Genomic DNA, 18,651 nt, shown 5'->3' with positions numbered 1-18,651 from the left:
TTATTCCCTCATTCTGTGTGTTGGCATTTGATTCCTGTCTCCAGCATGAATTGCCATACACGTCTTCGTTCAGCTGGCGACAGTCACGTGCGTGAATTCTGAAAGCATTACTATCCAGAGCGGTGGCTCCAGCCGGCCCACCATTCGGAGGGGTGGTGCTTCCAGGAGGGATCCATTTCCATCAGGTGGATACTGAGGATAAGCAGAGCTCAGCCTGGGAGCCAGAGGCTGTGATCTGCTCTGTTCTTGGGCAGGAGATCCTCCAACTTAATCTCCAAATGCTCAGGACTGCGGCTGGCCATTAATTCGGCAGCATTTTTGCCCTCCTACTAGGGACCAGGCTTTCTAGAGTTTTGCAACAAGGCATTTCAGCCTTTGCCAGAGTGTGACCAGCAGCCATGGGCAGAACTGTCCAGAGGGAAGAGGCTGCCCTCCTTGAGTCCCTGTGAGCCCGGCTGATTTGTAGGAGAGGCAGTCTGTTCAAATCTCCTGTTGTCCGTTTATAGATTTGACTGCCAGCTCTTGGAGTGTCATATCAGAGTAAGGCCAGCTCTTCCCTTAGTAGGAAAAGATAGTTTCACTAACAGGCAGCACAGGGCTATAGTTAAGAACACGAGCTTTGGAATCAGGCGGAGGTGGTGTCCATGCCAATTTTAGTTCTCATAGACCACATGATCTATAGCCAGTCCCCGTTCTCAGCATTAGTTTCCCTTTCAAAAAAATTGAGTTAATTATTGTACCTTCCCAATAGCGTTCTTTGGGGGGGGGGTGTTAAATGCATGCAAAGTAGATAGCAGAGTGTCTGGGACAAACCCCTGTGCTCTTCTAGTATCATGGGGTCAAAAATGGTGGCTGCGTGAATTTCCTGACTTCATGCACCAAAACTTGTGCAATGTGAATGTTCATCCTTCCAGGTTTTCTGGCAGCCCATCCTACAGAGAAACACTCCCAATGCCATGCACACACCACAAAGATCCCAGATTGTATGAGATTTTATGCAGGATGCCTGGATATGTTGGGTCTTATGAGGGGTCACTCCTATCCCTCAACCCTTGAGTTCTACACCAATTAAGAAAAGACAATGGGGCTTCCCTGGTGGCGCAGTGGTTGAGAGTCTGCCTGCCGATGCAGGGGACACGGGTTCGTGCCCTGGTCCGGGAAGATCCCACATGCCGCGGAACAGCTGGGCCCGTGAGCCATGGCCGCTGAGCCTGCGCGTCCGGAGCCTGTGCCCCGCAGCGGGAGAGGCCACAAGAGTGAGAGGCCCGCATACCGCAAAAAAAAAAAAAAAAAAAAAAGAAAAGACAAGGAATCCAATAAGTGTCCAATATACATACATGTTACTGATGCTAAAGCTGCCTGGAGGATGCAGCTTGGTCCTGAGAACAGAAGGGCTTGTACCCAAGTCCTCCATCCTCCTCTCCCTTGGCACACATGATTCAAAGAAGGAAAACCCCAGTGGGGATGGCTAAAAGGGGAGTGGGAGACAGGTTGTCATTTCTGTCTGTCATTTTTTCTCAGAATGGATTGAGGCATGGAGATTTGGGGTTGAGGGAGGAGAGGGGATGTGTGTATGTGATGGGAGTAGGAACACACCAAAGACAGATGGAGAGATGCTGGGGAAACTTCTATCCAACCTCACTGTCCTTTCGTTGTCTCCCTATAGGTGTGCCATCAGGTCCCCGCAATGTCATATCCATTGTCAATGAGACATCCATCATTCTGGAGTGGCACCCTCCTCGGGAGATGGGTGGGCGGGATGACGTCACCTACAACATCATCTGTAAGAAGTGCCGTGCAGACCGCCGGAGCTGCTCCCGCTGTGATGACAACGTGGAGTTCGTGCCCAGGCAGCTGGGCCTGACTGAGTGCCGTGTCTCCATCAGCAGCCTGTGGGCCCACACCCCCTACACCTTTGACATCCAGGCCGTCAATGGGGTCTCCAGCAAAAGTCCCTTCCCCCCACAGCACGTCTCCGTCAACATCACCACAAACCAAGCTGGTAAGTCTGCAGGCGTCTGTGCTCCTGTCTGTCTGTCTGCGGGGCTGGCTCTTTGCCACTTCTGTGCAGGAACAAAGCTTCGGCCACACATATCCCACTAGTCTGCCCTCAGGCCTCCTCCCAGGAGTGAAGGTATCAGGCGATGGGCATTTGTGACCATGGAGGAAAAGGCTGTAGTGTTTCACCTCTGAGAATGAACTGGATTCTGAGGGGTTTTCTTGTGCCCAGTTCAAAGGCAAAGACGCACATCCAAGCCAGAGTACGACCCAGTGCTCTGCATCCAGCTGGGGCTCAACGAATGTCCTTGGAAGGATGGATGGACAGATGGATGGATGGGTAGGTGGGTGGATATGGGCAGAAGCACTGCACAATCTTGAGAACACCAGTGCTGCTTTATTAGCCAACCCAGTGAAAGAAGCTTCCCAAAAATCATGTGATAGTCAGTACTGCCTTCATAGAGTATTTTTCAATTAAACCCATGTAATTCAACAATACGTTCTCCTTTACAGCTTGGTCAGATGAATGCTACACTGTTCTAGAGACTTCAGATAGTTGGCAGTAGATCACTCCTGATGGCTGGTACATCCGTGTGGCATGCATAGTTTAGGACGCATTTTCTTCTCTTCTCTTTATTTCTGCATCTTTTGCTCTTCTGACCTTTTCCTTTTATTACTTTTCACACCTCTTGCAACAATCCATTTCTTTTTATATCCATTTAACCAGTCCATTCATGCACTCACTCATTTATTTATTTATTCACTCAATTATTGAGACCGTTATTCAGCATCTACTGTGTGCCAAGCTATGGATTAGACACTGTGAGGGATACAATGATACTTGGACACCATTGTTCCTCCCATGAAACATAATAACTGAAGAATTTCCAGGACATAGACACAAAGTACAGAGCTGCAAGGTGGTATATTCTAAGTATTGTGTGCTGTAAACATGCAGTAAATACCAAAGGAGCTAGAGAGAAATGAGCAATCTCCCCCCTGGAGGGAAGGTGACAGACTGCAGAGGGGACACGAAGATCACGTCTATAGGCAACGATGGGGATCGTGGGCAGTGGACCATGATCTTACTTGGAATGATGGATTTTTCTCAATCAACAAATTCTAAAAGGACAGCTTGTTCGTGGAATAGCAGGAACTGAGCATTTGTCTTTGCTCTCTCTCCCTCCACATGGCCCCCAATTCTTGACCTCTTCTATTCTTCTCCATCCTTTCCTACTCCTCATCTCCCCATCCTGAGACTCATTCTACCTCTTTTAATACCAGGCATCTTTGATGGCAGATGATTCTTGGGTTTAAGCTGTCAGAACTGAGAAGAAAAAAAGGTGTCGTCGGAGAGCATGGCTATCCAGATGGCTGCGTTGTTGCTGTGAGCGTGTGTGTGTTCGTGTGTGCGTGTTTGTATGTATGCGTATGGTCACGCGTTTACATGCATACGTGTGTAGTGAGAAAATAAGAGTGGAAGTGTGGAAGCCTCCAGCTGGTGACCACAGCCCCAGTGCCATGGAGACAAAGGTTGTGACAGCCCATCTTACTCAAAGAGAAGAGAACGGTAATTTCTGCATCATGATGAGCACATAACATGAGCAGCCTTTGTTAGCAGTATTTCCCTTGGAGAGTTTAAGGCAGAAAACTGGCTGAAATTTTTTAGTGTCCCAGCTTCTGGGAATAATAATCCTTCCAGTCTGTCATGTTACACTGGGCTTGGCTGTCTTTTCCCTCTCTCTAAGCATGTGTGAACAAACCTGCCACTTACATTGGTTTGCTTTGATTTCTGCCCCTCCCTTCCCTTACCCTGCTATTCCCGAACCTGCCCATCTGCTTGTCTTGCCATCTGCACCTTCTCAGGCTGCCGTGGAGCTGAGGGACCAGGGCTTCTACAAGGGACCCTGCGTTACCAATATTCAAAATATTTATTTTTGTCCTTACCCGTTGGCCCCTCCAGGAGCATTTCTCATGCCCTTTGTTCGCCCTCTCATGGGCCCTTTATTCTTAACCTTCCCTGATTTTGTAGTCCCAGCCCCATTGTCACTGTCCAATCCATGGTATCTCTTTGGGAATTCTGGAATTTGGGTGTCAGAAAGTTTACAATCAACAAGGTAAGGTTGCAACTGCTTCTTGGTGGCATATGGTTATTATAAAATAAAGGTCAAGTTAACCAGTGGTTTCTCATCCGTGGGCTGTGGGGCTCTGAGGAACACGGTGCTGTTTGGTGAGTCCACATGTGAATGCAAATTACTTTCCACAAACAGATATTTGTTTAAAAAGATGAGAACTTTCAAAATAAACACTCGAGCTTGTACCTCTGCAAGAAGAGTTTCGAAACATGAATGGAAGCCCCAGATTTTATAAGGGATGAAAGAGAGACTAAATAACAGGCATCATAAAATCCCTAGTGACTCACTCAGATCCATTAAGAGACAAGGTGGATGAACCCCTGTATCACCAAGAAGTCATGATATGCCTGTCCCCTTCCCAGAGCAGCCCTGGGCTCTTCCACTCTGGGCAAGATCCAGGTCAGCCTCCCCCCTCTGACCTCCAGGTATGGTGCGACCCTTGTCAGTACCTGTGGCCACATTTGTCCTACTGATTGGGTCATGAGTAGGTAGATGGCAGGTAAAGAATTTGACCAAGAGCCGTCCTGGAATCAATCATTAAATCAACTGCTAAGTGTTTACTGAGTATGTATTCCCTGCCTGGAACAGCCCAAACTGAAATGGTGGGGGGACTATTGAGTGGGTCCTGATTGAGTAATAGTTATTATTCACAGTTTGTGTCTCTTTTGAGTTGACAAACAATTTTGGAATATACAGACTCATTTGATCATCATAATTACCCAGTGACTTGTACATTATTGTTCCCATTTTTCCTATAAGGAAGCAGAGACTTGAAGGGCTTGGAAAATCTGGGATTAGAAGGAGGGTTGGCAGGCCATCCATTCTGTTTCTCTCTTCTGTTTCCTGCCCTAAAAGGTGGGCAGTCCCTCTGGGCTCCCCATATCATAGCCTCCAAGCACAGAGGGGTTATTCAGAGACAGCCAGTGCCATCCGGCTGAGTGGATGGCATCTCAGTGTGCAGGCTGAGATCTCTGTGACACTGAGCCATGAAAGGCTTCCCCCTGCCTCTGGATGGAAATGGGAGATAGGCGTGTGTTTGTTGAGGGGTACAAGTTGTTCCAAGGTGAATTGGATCCTGACAATGGATATCAGGGTCGCATGAGAGAAGGGTTTGGACAAGTTGTCTGCCAAGGGTTTTGGGCTTGATCTGAACGTGAGAATCTATCTTGGGAGGCTGCTCTCTGCTCTGGGCTGGTTCCTCCTTTGTTTAGGAGCTGTGGACAGCATCTGTGGCTGGGTGTGCCATTCTTACTGTCCAGTAGAGGCAGGATTGTCATGCTCTTCTTCCTTGGGGCTGCCCAGATGTGCCACTTTGGTGCTGCATCGTGTTGCTCTCATGAGCCCTGCCCAGTGGAGGCAGGCAGCTCATCTTAGCTGATTTAGCTACCCGACAAAAAGAGTCATGGTGGGTATCAGTCTATCAGAGAAAATCACCGGTAGGCTTCTCTTTCTTTCTTTCTTTTTCTTTTTTTTTTAACATCTTTATTGGAGTATAATTGCTTTACAATGGTGTGTTAGTTTCTGCTGTATAACAAAGTGAATCAGCTATACATATACATATATCCCCATATCCCCTCCCTCTTGCATCTCCCTCCCACCCCTCTAGGTGGTCACAAAGCCAGTAGGCTTCTCTTGACCCAAGGGTTTTGATCTAAGGAGATTTTGTAGTCATCTTTTGGTCCATTGGATACATATTAGGTATAGTTCTTCCCTCGGAACCAGCATGACTGGGGGACGCCAAAGGGTCTATTGCATCCTGAGATCCAGCGAGCCTTCATCTCCTTCTGTGATGACTCCAGTCAAGTATATAGTCAGACTACTCGAGGATCTTGTATCACTCGGAGAGTATCAGGATGGGATTCTCAAGCAGCCCGTAGGCTGAGGCAGAGGACTACCATTTTTTAGCACCTCCAGTGTGCCAAGCCCCTACCAAGTTCTTTACAAAAACGACGTGGGTCATATGAAGAAACCGAGGTCAGAATGCTTTTGGAATTTGCTCAGCATCTCACAGCCAGCAAATGATGTTTCTGGGTTTCATACTCAGGTTCGTGGCCATTTTATCCTCAGACTGATCAAAAGTTGCATTATGGTGAGCTGTGTAGGTTGTAAGCTCCCTCTAAGCTATTGCCACATAGCTGGGCCACTTTAGCTGTCAAAAAAATGTCCATCACCTTTGGTCAGGGTTGGTCATGAATTATGCAAGCTCAGATTTACGTGAGGTCTCTAGGGATGCAGCCTGGCGCTGAATACAGCTGCCTTGAGTTTAAAATAAACCAGATCAGGTGGAACTCTCTGTTCCAGTGGCCAAGCGATCTGCAGAGAGGTTGTTATCACCACTAACTTCTGCAGTCACTCTCCGGCACCTGGCCCCAGGTTCAGACTGATGGCCGGATCACCTGGCTGTCAGAGAGAATTAAGGTGAATGACAAACTTTACTTCTCTTTTCTGCCAACTAGACTCTGAGTGTCAGAGTTGGGGAAGACAACCTCAGAGGAAATCTTGGAAAAAATAAATAAGACAAATCAGACCAACACAGCTATGAAATCAACTTGTAGTGTGGTAAAATAAAGTCAGTAATTTTGGGAGCATCTGAGCCAGAGATAACACACTCAAAGACCCATGAGGCCAGGCAGGTAATGGAGAGGAGCAACACGGGACCAGGAGTCAGACAAGAGGGAGGGGTGGGGAGTATAGGGAGTTGAAGAGAAGAACAGGGCGGCCCCTACTCAGCTCCAGCAAGTGGTGCCATACCCAGCACTGCCAGATGTGATAAGCTGAAAATCCAGATTCAAAATGTTGACAACTAATTAGAAAATTTTAAAACGCTTGAGAGCCAAACAAATCCAATTCTGGATTTGGCCTTTTGGCTGTGGCTTGCCGCCTCTGATTCAGAGGGCTAGTCTGACCTACCCAGGCTTGAATTGTGAGTGTGCTGTGTGGTACCGTCTCATGCCCCCTTGGGGCAGTCACCTTCCCTGACTCCTGGGCTCATGGTGGCAGCCGTGCAGTGGGGAGGGGAGACGTGGGGTTGGCCCCTCTCTGCTCCTCACATGACTCATGCAAGTTCATTGAATTGCCGGGATCCCTCCTTTCTCCACAGTAAGATTGGAGTAATGGCACCTGCTTCCTAGTGCTGTGTGACAAGCAAATGAGACAGAGGAGAGAAAATCACTTTGCAAACCGTGTGATGGACTGGGAGATGAGCATAATTTCTGAGAATATGTCCTGAGCCAGACAGCAATTTGCTGGGCTCTTTTTTTTTTTTTTTTTTTTTTTTCCCTAGGCTGTTTCCTTCCAAGGCCCCTGGTCCCTTTGTTTGGGACTGATGTCATCTAGATCAGATAAATGACAGATATTGGTTTGGCCACTCTTCAAGGAAGGAGTAGGCACCAGAAAGGAGAGCAGCGAAATCTGTGTTCCAGGGGGTTAATGAAGAGGGCAGTGATGGAACAGAACCTGTATACCCGACACAGGCTCAACCTGCTGCTCAGAGGGGCCTGACTGTCTTTCCTCATCATGTGTTTGGAGAAGCAGCACTTTTCCCTTCCCTGCATGATGCATCAGTAGCATTTTTATTTGACATTTATATTACGCACGGTTCACGTATGGCCTGTGGTGCCAAATGCATGGGATATACTAACACACCCACTGTGCCCACAACACAGACACAAGCCGTTACTTAATTTTATTTTAAAAATACTACACTACTCTGTCAGTCATCACAAGCCCCTATAGTTTGTCCATTTTTAAGGCATTTTCAAAGTTCCTAGACAATTAAACTCACTCAGAGATGCTACTTTTCCCACGCTTGAATTACCCAGCCCACCAATTCCTCTGAACGCATCACCTAATTTGCATTATTCCTTGGTTAAATATAGTATTTGCATGCATAAAGAATAATCTTTGACTATGAAAAGGAATTTTATGATATTGCAATATATTGAGCTCTTTGGAGGAAAGATATTATGTAAACCTCAAAATTAAATATTAAAACAATATTACACTGCTGCCTGTAAAAATTTAGTGTTAAGATCCATATGCTGAATCGAGTCCATTTTTTAAGGGCTGGTTTCACTGGAAATTAGCAGGTGAAATTTGTTCCTGAGCAGAGAAAAAGACTGAGTCAGAACATCAAAAAGATGGGAATGACTTTAAGGAAAACTTTCATTGAAGTTAATAATGAAAAGTTAAAAGAAAACTTAAGTCAATGAAAATTTCACTGTTCTTAATTCAATTTTAGTTCATTTTATTGCTTTCTTCTCATTGTTAATTTCCAAAAGGCTGTTTTTATTGTTTCTTAAGTCCTGGCATTGAGGAGGAACTTCCAAGTGGCCTCAGAAAGGTCCTGCCATCTGCAAACAGGGGTTGTTGTCTCTTGATTTGAGCAGGTCAGCACATAGCATTGCCCTTGACCAAAGTCTTGGCCTTCCACTCCCGGCAGCCTTGGGCTCTCCACTAGGTGGTGAGCTCTGCAGAGAATCAGACTTTCCAACCTACCCCACTGTCATGAGGGAGGGACCCACAGCACTAGGCACAGAACCTTGATAAATATTTGCCAGGCTCCTTTCGTCCCTACCTATGAGCTTTGGTATATAAATGTTTGGTTGATGTGTAGTGATCAGAATATATCCTGGTGGTCCGTGGGTGGGCAGGTGCTCCCTCCAGGTCAGCCAGGGGACCAGGTATCTTCCTCTCCTGTGGCTTTTAGGAGGAAAACTTAAGGGGATGATCTTAGGATGTTACCAGAAGCCCTGATGTACTCAGAGGAAAACAGTGAGATTCAAAGGGGGGTTTGTTTGTTTGTTTAAGCACATTAACTTTGGAAATGTATTCATTCATTCACCACAATCTTTGTGACTGGCTTCCACGTGCTGACTCCTTGGCTTCTGCTTCTAGGGGCTCCCATTCACTTACTCAACAAATATTTATTGAGGTCTTCTGGGTGTCATTCACGGCTCCAGGCCTGAGGAACACAGGAGCAAACAGCACAGACAAGAGTCTGTGCCTTGGGGAGCTCCCATCTTGGTCCCCAGCACTCATTGAGACTGGGCTCAGATGCCTGGAAAGTCACCAAGGGGGATCTCAGCCGGGCTCTGGGTACCACAACCCACTGAGGTGCCAGCTCTCACTTTGCAAAAGTTAGGATGTCATCACATGCCATTGCTAGAAAGCATTTCGATCCGAGGAGGTTGTTGCTATATGGTGACAGTACAGGGTGGGATATTTTATTACTTACTATCTGACCAATTTGAACTTCTCGTGGACAGATTTCACATGCTGGGCCACGCGGTGGTTGGGCGTAGGAATGCTCCCTGTTCCAGGTCCTGAGCAGGGCCTAAGATGCTGCTAAAAGCTCAACAGCTGTGCGGCTCTGAGGATGACTAGAGGGCCCCACGGGCCCCAGGGACCTATTTGCTCATTTTTTTACTACCTCTTGGGCGCTCTAAATACGCGGCTTGTTCAGTGAAAATGGGACTGCCAGGCAGTGAGATGTAGTAAGTTCCTTCTCCTGTTCAAAGTCCAAATGAGATTGTTATCACCCTCGTTACAGAGGGAACCTCTAGTTGGATTACAAGGTAGATTCTGTTGACCTTGTGGCCAAGGCACAGGGGGGAGGAGGGAGGAGGAGTCTGGTGATGAGTCTGCTCCTTGCTCCTCCGGCAAATGTCAGTTCCATGAGACGACTATCATCTCCAGGAGAGCGTGCCCTGTATCCACCTGAGTGGCTATTGTTCCCCAGCGTCTAGCTAGGTGCTATTATTTCTCTAATAACAGCATTTGAGAAATGTTCATTGAATGATTTAATAAATTATCAAATAAATGTATGAATGGATGCCTCGATCCTTCTTAAACTCATCTCAGACATCAGCAAATGATGTGGCTTGAGCTTTCTCTGTGATCTTTCCTTCCTCCGGCATCTCTGGCCGGGCCCTGTGATTGCAGTTAAGACCCCACGTTCTACCAGATGTTGGTGAGACCTGGACTTCCTGGGTGCACTGTCCTCCCAAAACACGGCCCTGCGGGAGACACTCTGCTATGCCCAGGCTGGGCTGTCCCCTCCCGCATAGGCAGGACCCCAGCTGCTCCAGCAGGCACCAGTGGGGGTGTCGGGTTGGCAATTCCGACGCTGCTGTCCGTCCACCTGCACGCCAGCTCTGCGCCTATCATTTTCACAGCACCATCCATGTTAAACAGGCAGGAGCATCAGGGGTTTTTGAATGCAGCAATTAACAAAACAGTAATCAAGCTAAGTGTTTAATTTCAGAAAATTAACATCTTCTCTGAGCGCATGTAAAAGATGGGGAAAAAAGGCACATTAAATGTTCTGGGTAAATAAAGGCAAAGCCGGACTACACATATTTTCCAGTGCAAGAGGGACTTTTTGCCAACCCCCCAGGCCTTGGGATCAGTTTCCTTCTGAGAGCCGAGCTGCAGGACAACCTCAGCTATAGAAATGAGCCCTGGGAATTTGAAGTATGTGTCTCTCTCTTTTGCTTCCTTTCTTTTTCTTTTCTTTCCTTTCTTTCTTTCTTTTTTTTTTTCCTCCGGACAGAACAAATGCTTTATGTATCCAGAAGAGCTCAGGGGAAAAAGCATGCCCCTGTGAGCCCGTCTGCCCCATAAAACCCCCTGATGTGTTTCTTGTCCTTCTCTGAGCGGTACTAGTTATAAGGATGGTGCATGAGTTCTTGAGCGTGTAGGAGTTTTTTGTGTGCATGGGCCATATGTCTCCTGATAGACTGAGGGCTCCCTAGGGAAAACACCAGGTCTCACTGCTCCAGTAACCCTTGCACCTCAGTGCGGTGTCCTATGTGTCCCGGGAAGTCCTGTTAGGCCTGACATAATGTTCACAGTCTGGTGGCACCTCGTAACCCAGTGGGCTGGCATTTGTTCGCAGGAACGGGTTTGCATGTGGGTAGGGAAGCTTGTCAGGAGGTGGGTATGTGGAGGGCTGTTTGGAAACAGGGCCTCCTGGTGTCTGTTGGCTCATCTGATGCCCTAGAAGGAGTGAGGACAAGGAGGGCAAGGAAGGCAGCTTTGCAGGGGGGTCGCCGAGGTTCGAGGCACAAATAGGCAGCCCCAAGGCTCCTGAGGACAAGCTGCAGCTCAGCAGGGAGGTGGACTTGGGGAGGTTGAGTGGGTGCTGTCTCAGGGAGCACAGGGGAACCGTGTCCCCACAGGCCCACAGCTCCCCAGGGAGGGCCCTGGAAGTCTGGCTCAGGGAGCAGGTTTCCCAGGGGGCTGTTGCAGGCAGCCTACATGGAAAACAAAGAAACCAAAGCAGGAGAATAAGCGGATGGTTTGCAGATACTTGGGAGACATGCCGCGGGCTCCCAGAAGTGCACAGGGACCGTGGGTTCGGTTTTGCGCATGCGCAATTTGAGGAGATTTTTTTGAGTGCCCGAGTCGCAGAATTATTGATGCAGTTGGACATTCAGGCCTCTATTTCCTCTGTAGGTGGGTGGTAAGCTTGGTTGCTGAGAGTGAAAGAGGAGACACTGGGGTTGAAGGGTTAAGGAGAATGAAAAAAGTTAGGCAGTCCACTCCAGAGAATGGGAGATGGAATTGACCAGAGAAGTTCAGCATTTCCAGAAAGTGTTCTGAAGGCTTATTTGAAGGTGGTGATCTTATATTTACAAAGCTGCCCATTTTCCCTGTTTTGTGGCTTTCTCAGCAGTGCCTGGCTGCTCAGAGCAGACCCTACAGGAAGAGGATGGTGGGTCTCTCGCGGGTTGAGTTTTGCTGCTTGTATCCTATGGAAAGATAAAGGCAACTCACGCCTGAGGCTTAGGGGAGTATTGTCAATTACACTATTGCAAAATGGAACCCAAGCTGGATGATGCGGGATATGAATTGGGAGAGGGCTATGCAGAGATAAAGGCAGAGAGAGCCAGGTGAGGCTGCGGGGGTGGGGGTGGGGGTGGGGGGAGTTATCAGAGGTTGCCCCAGGCAGGATGCTTGCATTCAAGAATACTTGAACGCGTGGCTTTGAAACTGGAGCACCTTCAGATGAGACCAAGTCCAACTGTCTGGTGGGGAGGGTCAGGCATGGAGGAGTAGTGGGGGTGTGAGCGTGTGCTGTTCAGGTGGACGTCAGAGTCACCCACAGGAGGGCGAGGCTGGGCTTGAGAAGAAGATAGAGATGGAATCCCAAGGCTTCAGTGAGTCAGGGGGTGACGTGGGAGGGAGTGCACCGCGGTCCCAGGCTCAGGGAGCAGCGGCCCGGCTGGCGTGTGGACAGAGGGGGAGACGGCGAGCAACAGTGGACGGAGCACAGCGGGGACACAGCCGCCTCCTGACCCTGAGGTGTGCCGGGCGTCAAGTCACACACTGCGCGCTGGAGAGAGCTGCGGGGCGCAGGGGTCTGCGGCGAGAGCTGCTGTTCCTCAAGGTGGCCGTGCAGGGAGTGTTCTGGGAAGAGCCAGGTGGAGGCCAGGGGGGAGTTTTTGGCTCCTGAGCAGCCGTTTTGGAGGGCCTGGGGCAGGGGTGTGCAGGGTGGTGGAGGAGGAAGTCAGGCTCACAGGAAAGGAGGCCCCGGAAGTAGTGGGGACGGGGGTGCAGGGAGGGCTCCAGCTGGGCAGTGCCCTGCAGGAGGCGGGCTCTCGGCCCTGAGGCCAGAAGACTTCGACCTCCGGGCCCGGGGAGGACGGTCACAGGGGCTGCAGGCGCGGCTCCCCTGCCTGGTGTCAGTGGCAGTGATGTCAGGCTTTGGGTGGTGGTGGGTGCCCTGCTGAACCCCTGTGAGTGAGTAATGGGGCACACAGGGTGTCCTCTGCTCACTCTTGTGGCTTCTCCAGTGCCGGAACGGCCTTCTGTGCTCAAACACTCAATAAACCAGAGCTGCCATTGCTCTGGTCCCACACCAGGAAGGCTGACGGGCCTGCCCCAGGCACCCTCAAAGCCACTCTGGGGTGCCTGCCTAGGACTGGCATCACCTGACAAGAACCCCCGTCTCTCACACACCCCTTCATAGCCTCCCACTGCCACAGGGCACAGCATTCAGGTTTGCTGAAGGCACACCTTCTGGTTCCCCCAGGAAGAAGAAGGAACAGAGGAAAAGTGCCAGGCAGGGGTGACTCAGGGGCCAGAGGGGACCTAGGACCACACTAGCGAGGATGCCTCGTCCTCCTGGCACAGGGCTCTGCTCACATCCACCTCTGTTGGGACCCCTGATCTCTCCGCGGGCTCAAGGGTCCCAGAGGGCAGCACCCACCCATGAATGACGTGACCCTGACCGCACCCCTTCACGTGCTGGGCATCCTCCAGGGGCTCTGAAAATGCGGGGTGCTTGAGTGTAGGGGGAAGGGAGAGAGAGCCAGCATCCGTCTCAGGGACAGGAGCCAGGCTGATTTGGGCTCTGCTCTAGCCTGCTGGGGACATAGGGAAGCAGTTTCTCTCTCTTACCCTCAGTACTATAATCCATAAATGGTAAGAACTGACAGAAAACTGAATAACATCAGATGTCCTTTTAAAATGTAACATTCTGGACTTCCCTGGTGGCGCAGTGGTTAAGAATCTGCCTGCCAATGCAGGGGACATGGGTTCGAGCCCTGGTCCGGGAAGATCCCACATGCCGCGGAGCAACTAAGCCCACGAGCCACAGCGACTGAGTCCGCATGCCACAACTACTGAAGCCCGCGTGCCTAGAGCCCGTGCTCCGCAGCAAGAGAAGCCACCTCAGTGAGAAGCCCGCGCACCGCTATGAAGAGCAGCCCCCGCTCGCCGCCACTAGAGAAAGCCTGCATGCAGCAACGGAACTGAAATTAAAAAATAAAATGTAACGTTCTGATTTCTAGATTTCTAGACAAACTTTTCAAACTTGAATTTGCCTCAGAATCCCCTGGAGGGCTTGTTAAAACTCAGATGGTTGGGCCCCACCTCCAGGGTTTCTGATTCAGTAGATCTGAGTTGGGGCTCAAGGTTCTGCATTTGTTATCAGTTCTCAGGTGACGTTGCTCTGGGAGTATGTTTTGAGAGCTAGCAGCGTCAGGTAGGTGATCCCAAGAAAGAACCCCCCCCGGCCCATCAGAGGCGATATCAAAAACGAGGGCCTCTGCTGTAAACCCACAAAGCCAGAGCAGCCCCCAGCCCCCGACCCCCAATGTCACAGGCTCCCTTGGCTTTTAGAACAAAACCCTTAATGGATGGACCAGTGAGGGAGGAGCCCCTCTGGGGCTGTGGGGTTGACTCAGCCACCCAGGCTGGAAGCCCTCACTTTCTCTCCCGCTCCCACTCGGTTGAGCCCGTGACGAGACTCAGCCGATATTCCACAACAGCATCGAACTGATGCCGCCCACCCAGAGCAGTCCTCTGGCCCCAGGGGACTCAAGGTAGAGAAGGAGATTGGAAAGGGTTGTCGGGGCCATCTCAAGGCACAGAGCAAAAGCAAAGAAGCCAATGTCCACACTAGGGGGAAAACAATTAGAAAAATAATGAATTCTGCTTTTGTATTCATACCCAGTCTCCAAACTAATTACTTATCTGTTTAATCGACTTTGACCAGAAGTGTTACTGCACCAAAAATATTTAATGAGTCAGGCTTCCTGATGTAAAATTCAAGCGTATTTGTGCAATGAAATGAGTTTTCATCAACAGAGGCGGAACCTGTTATCTAAGCAGTACCTTCTCAACAAAGTTCTCTCCTAGAATACGGATGTCAGAAGAAACAAGATTCTTCTATGCACAGTTCTTCATTTGCACAATTCATCTGTGTGCAAATTATTCTTCTTTGTCATCAGTACTATTGGGCCTGATGTCTTTACCTGACATTTAAATACAGATTTTAGTTTTTTCCTAAGGATGTATTTCATATAAGGAAAAAGATAACGCACAACCCTGAACTCCTCATATCCAACCTCGAGACCCATGCCTTTTAGGAACTCACATAATTTAATCTGAGGTCTCAAGGGGAATTTTGGAGGCTGCCTAGCAGTTTTGGATCTTTCCGTGAAAACTTCAGAGTCTGGGCTGGGGAGATAGGAAATGGACCAGCCTCGGGGCTCTGGGACCCCTGCTTCTGATTCACCCTGAGCAGCACTGCATTGTTCTGCTTCACACTTTATACTTCAGGGAATCTTTTCTTGGTAGAAAGGATTTTACAGCTTAAAAAGAAAAGTTGGAAAACCACTCATGTTAAGGTAACCTTTCAGTTGAAACATCTCAGTGAGATGGGAATGGCTCCAGCCTCCCCAGTTTCTGCCTCTGCAATCTAGAAGCACTCCTGTCCCCACTGCCCTGGGACCGCTGTGTTCAGACCCACTCCACGTTCCTTCCCAGGTACAGGCTGCAGAATCACAATCCTGCCTCCCCTCCCCCAACACCCTTCTTCTTTAAAGGCCTATGTCCATGTTTGGTGGTACTGTGTGATTTTCTGACCCCTCTTACTTCCAGCGCCTTTGGGGAAGAGCCCGCAGCCATTCCAGTAAAGGCAAACTTTTATTGAACATCGATTAGGGGCTAACACAGTGGGAAGAAGCTAAAAATAGGACTTGTGCCCTAAAGAGTTTATTCCAGTGATGGAGACCAGAGATGATCACCTGGAAAGTTAGATCCCAGTGCACTGTGTCCCAAGGTGGTAATTACAGCCCCATGAGAGTTATTAAACATAAGGACTTTGAGTTGGGAGGAGAGTAGGACACTTTGGTGGGCATGGTCTGGCGTGGCTAAGCCAGGGCAGTGTGCGGCCTGATCTGGACCTTTGAAGGCTGGTGGGGTTATGAAGAGAGGTGGCCGTAGTGGGAGATCCCTGAAGCTGAGTTCTGCTGAGACTCAGTGAGTGGAACAGTGAGATGAGAGCCGCGGGCCCTTTAGAGGGAACCAGGAGAGGCCCCTGGACTGGCCAGCGGCTGCCACATTATAAAATGTTAGAGAAGGAGTTGAGATTTTTTTCCAATGGGGAGCCATTGAAGGTTTTTGAGCATCAGAGGAAGTGAGTAAAATGAGCTTTGGGACAGTTAATCTGGCTGCAGTATACTTTAAACTGAAGAAGCCCAGAGGTGGACAAGGGATCTGGGACAGGATATTAGGTGTAAGGCAATTCCCGTGGCCAGACCAAGAGAAAGGTGGGCACAGAGCCGAGGGACCATTGTGACTCCTGGACCTGAGTCACACCATCGGATGGGTGGGCCGTGCCTCATCCCTTCCCCACAGTCACAAGCTCTCCTTGTCCTCAAGGACAAGGCTCCCCATTGTTTACTTCCTAGATTACTTCCCAGAAAAACTTCAGGTCATCTCGAGATGTTACAGGAAACCATCTTCCTTCTGGAGCATTTATCACACCAACCTCTGGGGAACCCCGCTGTTAGCCTTCCCTTTCTCCAAGCCCATTCTTATTCATCACTCCACTCTGACTGGGTTGACATGTTTATTTATCCCCTCAAAGATATTTATCATACAAATACCCAAGGCTTGTCACTGGATTGTGCTCTTCACTTTTACCTTGGGAAACTATGCCCGGGGATTGATTTGCACCTGTGAACAGTGGTGGACCCAGAAGGAGACTTTGGGCTGGTTGCCAAGTCCCCTGGGCTAGCAGACTGGATCTAGTTGGAAGAAGCAATGAACCACACGGGGCACATCCTCAGAACATTTGAAAACCTCTTAACATCAGGGCTAATATTCTTGTTTTACAGTTGAAGAATTTGAGGTCCAAAGTAGTTAAGTAACCTGAACCCAAGATCACAGAGTAAGCAGATGGCAGAGACAGAATAGGAGCCCTCCTCTCTCTGCAACATCTCTAGAGCCCTGAGCATAGTCCGTCTCTATTTTTGCTAATTTCTACTTCCCTAGGCTGGGGCCCTTGGCTCCTTACTACCCCCCTTGTTTTCCTCACAGCTGGGGTCTATGGTGTAGACTGCAGGTGGTTAGTCCAAGGATGATTTAGCTGGGAAATGCTATTCTAGAAAGAGTAGGAGAGGTTGGCATTACCATATGATCCAGCAATTCCACTCCTCAGTATATACCCAAGAGAAATGCATATATAGGTCCATGCAGAAATTTGTCCATGAATGTTCTTAGCCGAATTATTCACAATAGTCAAAATGTGGAAACATCCCAAATGTTCATCAAATGATGGATGTTTGTCCGAGAAACAGCAATGCCCCGGATGGTTGAAGTGACGATAACACTCAGATGTACACTGTTCAGGCTGGGGCAGCTGTATCACTCTGAGGGGTCACTGTGGGGACCTCCCCCCACCCCACAAGCCTTTCCCCATGGAAGGACAGGGGAAAGCTCCCAAATGCGACCCAGCATGAGTTATTGTGAGGGAGGCAGTGGGCTGCCCTTTCCATGGGCCTCCTTGGGAAGTTCAGACAGGAAAGCCTCCTAAGTGGAGACACCGTTTGTCTTCCAGGACACTTGCTAGGCTTGTTACCTGAGCCCAGGAAGAGGGGACTCAGCTGTGACCCTCACCCCTGCTCTAGGGCAGGTAAGGGGTAGCCTCACAGCAAGGCTGTCCCTGGCATGATTTCCACCTGCAGAAGCAACACTGTTTTCCCCTTTAGATGAGATTTACTGAACTCTGAAAATCCAAGTTCCATATTTTTATAGCCTCTTCAAACGTTTTTCTCCAATAGATCAACTTAATTTTGAATGTATGTGTGTTTTGCTATTATTTTTCTTCAAAACTACTGATAATACTTTTGACGTCTTAAATAAGATATTTTAACATTATTTATTATATCCCAAAATGGATTATGGTGATAACTGTTGAAAGAATTCTTTTGACACAAAAATCAATGAAGACATTAGGAAGTAATTTTTAATAAGCAAAGATAATGCTTTAGAACTTAGTAATTGTCCTAGGAAAAAAGCATCAATTTGTTCTCACATTTTGGAATCTGAGATGCTTAATCATTGGGGGAAAATGCCCCTATCAGATAAGGAAAGCAAAATGAGTAAGAGAAAACTTTGAATATGACTGAGTCAGTAACTAAATTAAAGGGTCAAGGAAGCTCATAAACATAAACTGTATGGTCCAGGAGAACCTGAGCTAGGAAATCAAGGCTCCACACATTAAGAGCCAGGGTCCAGATTTGGGGTTATTAACTTGCAGACAGATTCATGCCACCCTCCCAAGACCCAGCCTGACTCTTACAGGAGTGCAGGCCCTATGATCTCTTTTGGAGCCCTTCTGACAAATGGAGGGCTGGCGGGTGGTCCACCAGGCCCCATCCGTGATGCCACTGGCAGTGACCTGTGACTAGTTTGGGCTGATACTTGTCCCATGTCACCGGTGAGTTGTTTCATAACTTACAGCTGGGGCCATCCTGTCCCTGCAATTTTTCCACATCTCCTTTGTCAGTTCAGGCAAGAACATTCTGTGCACTCTCACTGCTGCATGTGATATACTATCTTAGATCTGTCTGCTTCAAAAGCAATGGACTTGAGGATATGGGGAGGGGGAAGGGTAAGCTGTGACAAAGTGAGAGAGTGGCATGGACATATATACACTACCAAACGTAAAATAGATAGCTAGTGGGAAGCAGCCGCATAGCACAGGGAGATCAGCTCCGTG

General features: G+C 48.8%; 1 protein-coding gene across 1 annotated transcript in view; it reads left to right on the top strand.

The window, feature by feature from the left end:
* Positions 1 to 18,651, top strand: part of EPHB1 (EPH receptor B1) — a 437,960-nt gene that overhangs the window by 311,238 nt on the left and 108,071 nt on the right. The window contains exon 5 of the mRNA XM_007108469.2: positions 1,667 to 2,002. Within this exon, the coding sequence (XP_007108531.2) occupies positions 1,667 to 2,002 (336 nt within the window). The remainder of the gene's footprint in view (positions 1 to 1,666; positions 2,003 to 18,651) is intronic.

The sequence above is a fragment of the Physeter macrocephalus genome, chromosome 1 (assembly GCF_002837175.3).
Source record: "Physeter macrocephalus isolate SW-GA chromosome 1, ASM283717v5, whole genome shotgun sequence".
Lineage (NCBI taxonomy): Eukaryota > Metazoa > Chordata > Mammalia > Artiodactyla > Physeteridae > Physeter > Physeter macrocephalus.
Note: the sequence above shows the minus strand (reverse complement) of the source record. Positions and strands in the feature narration are given on the sequence as shown.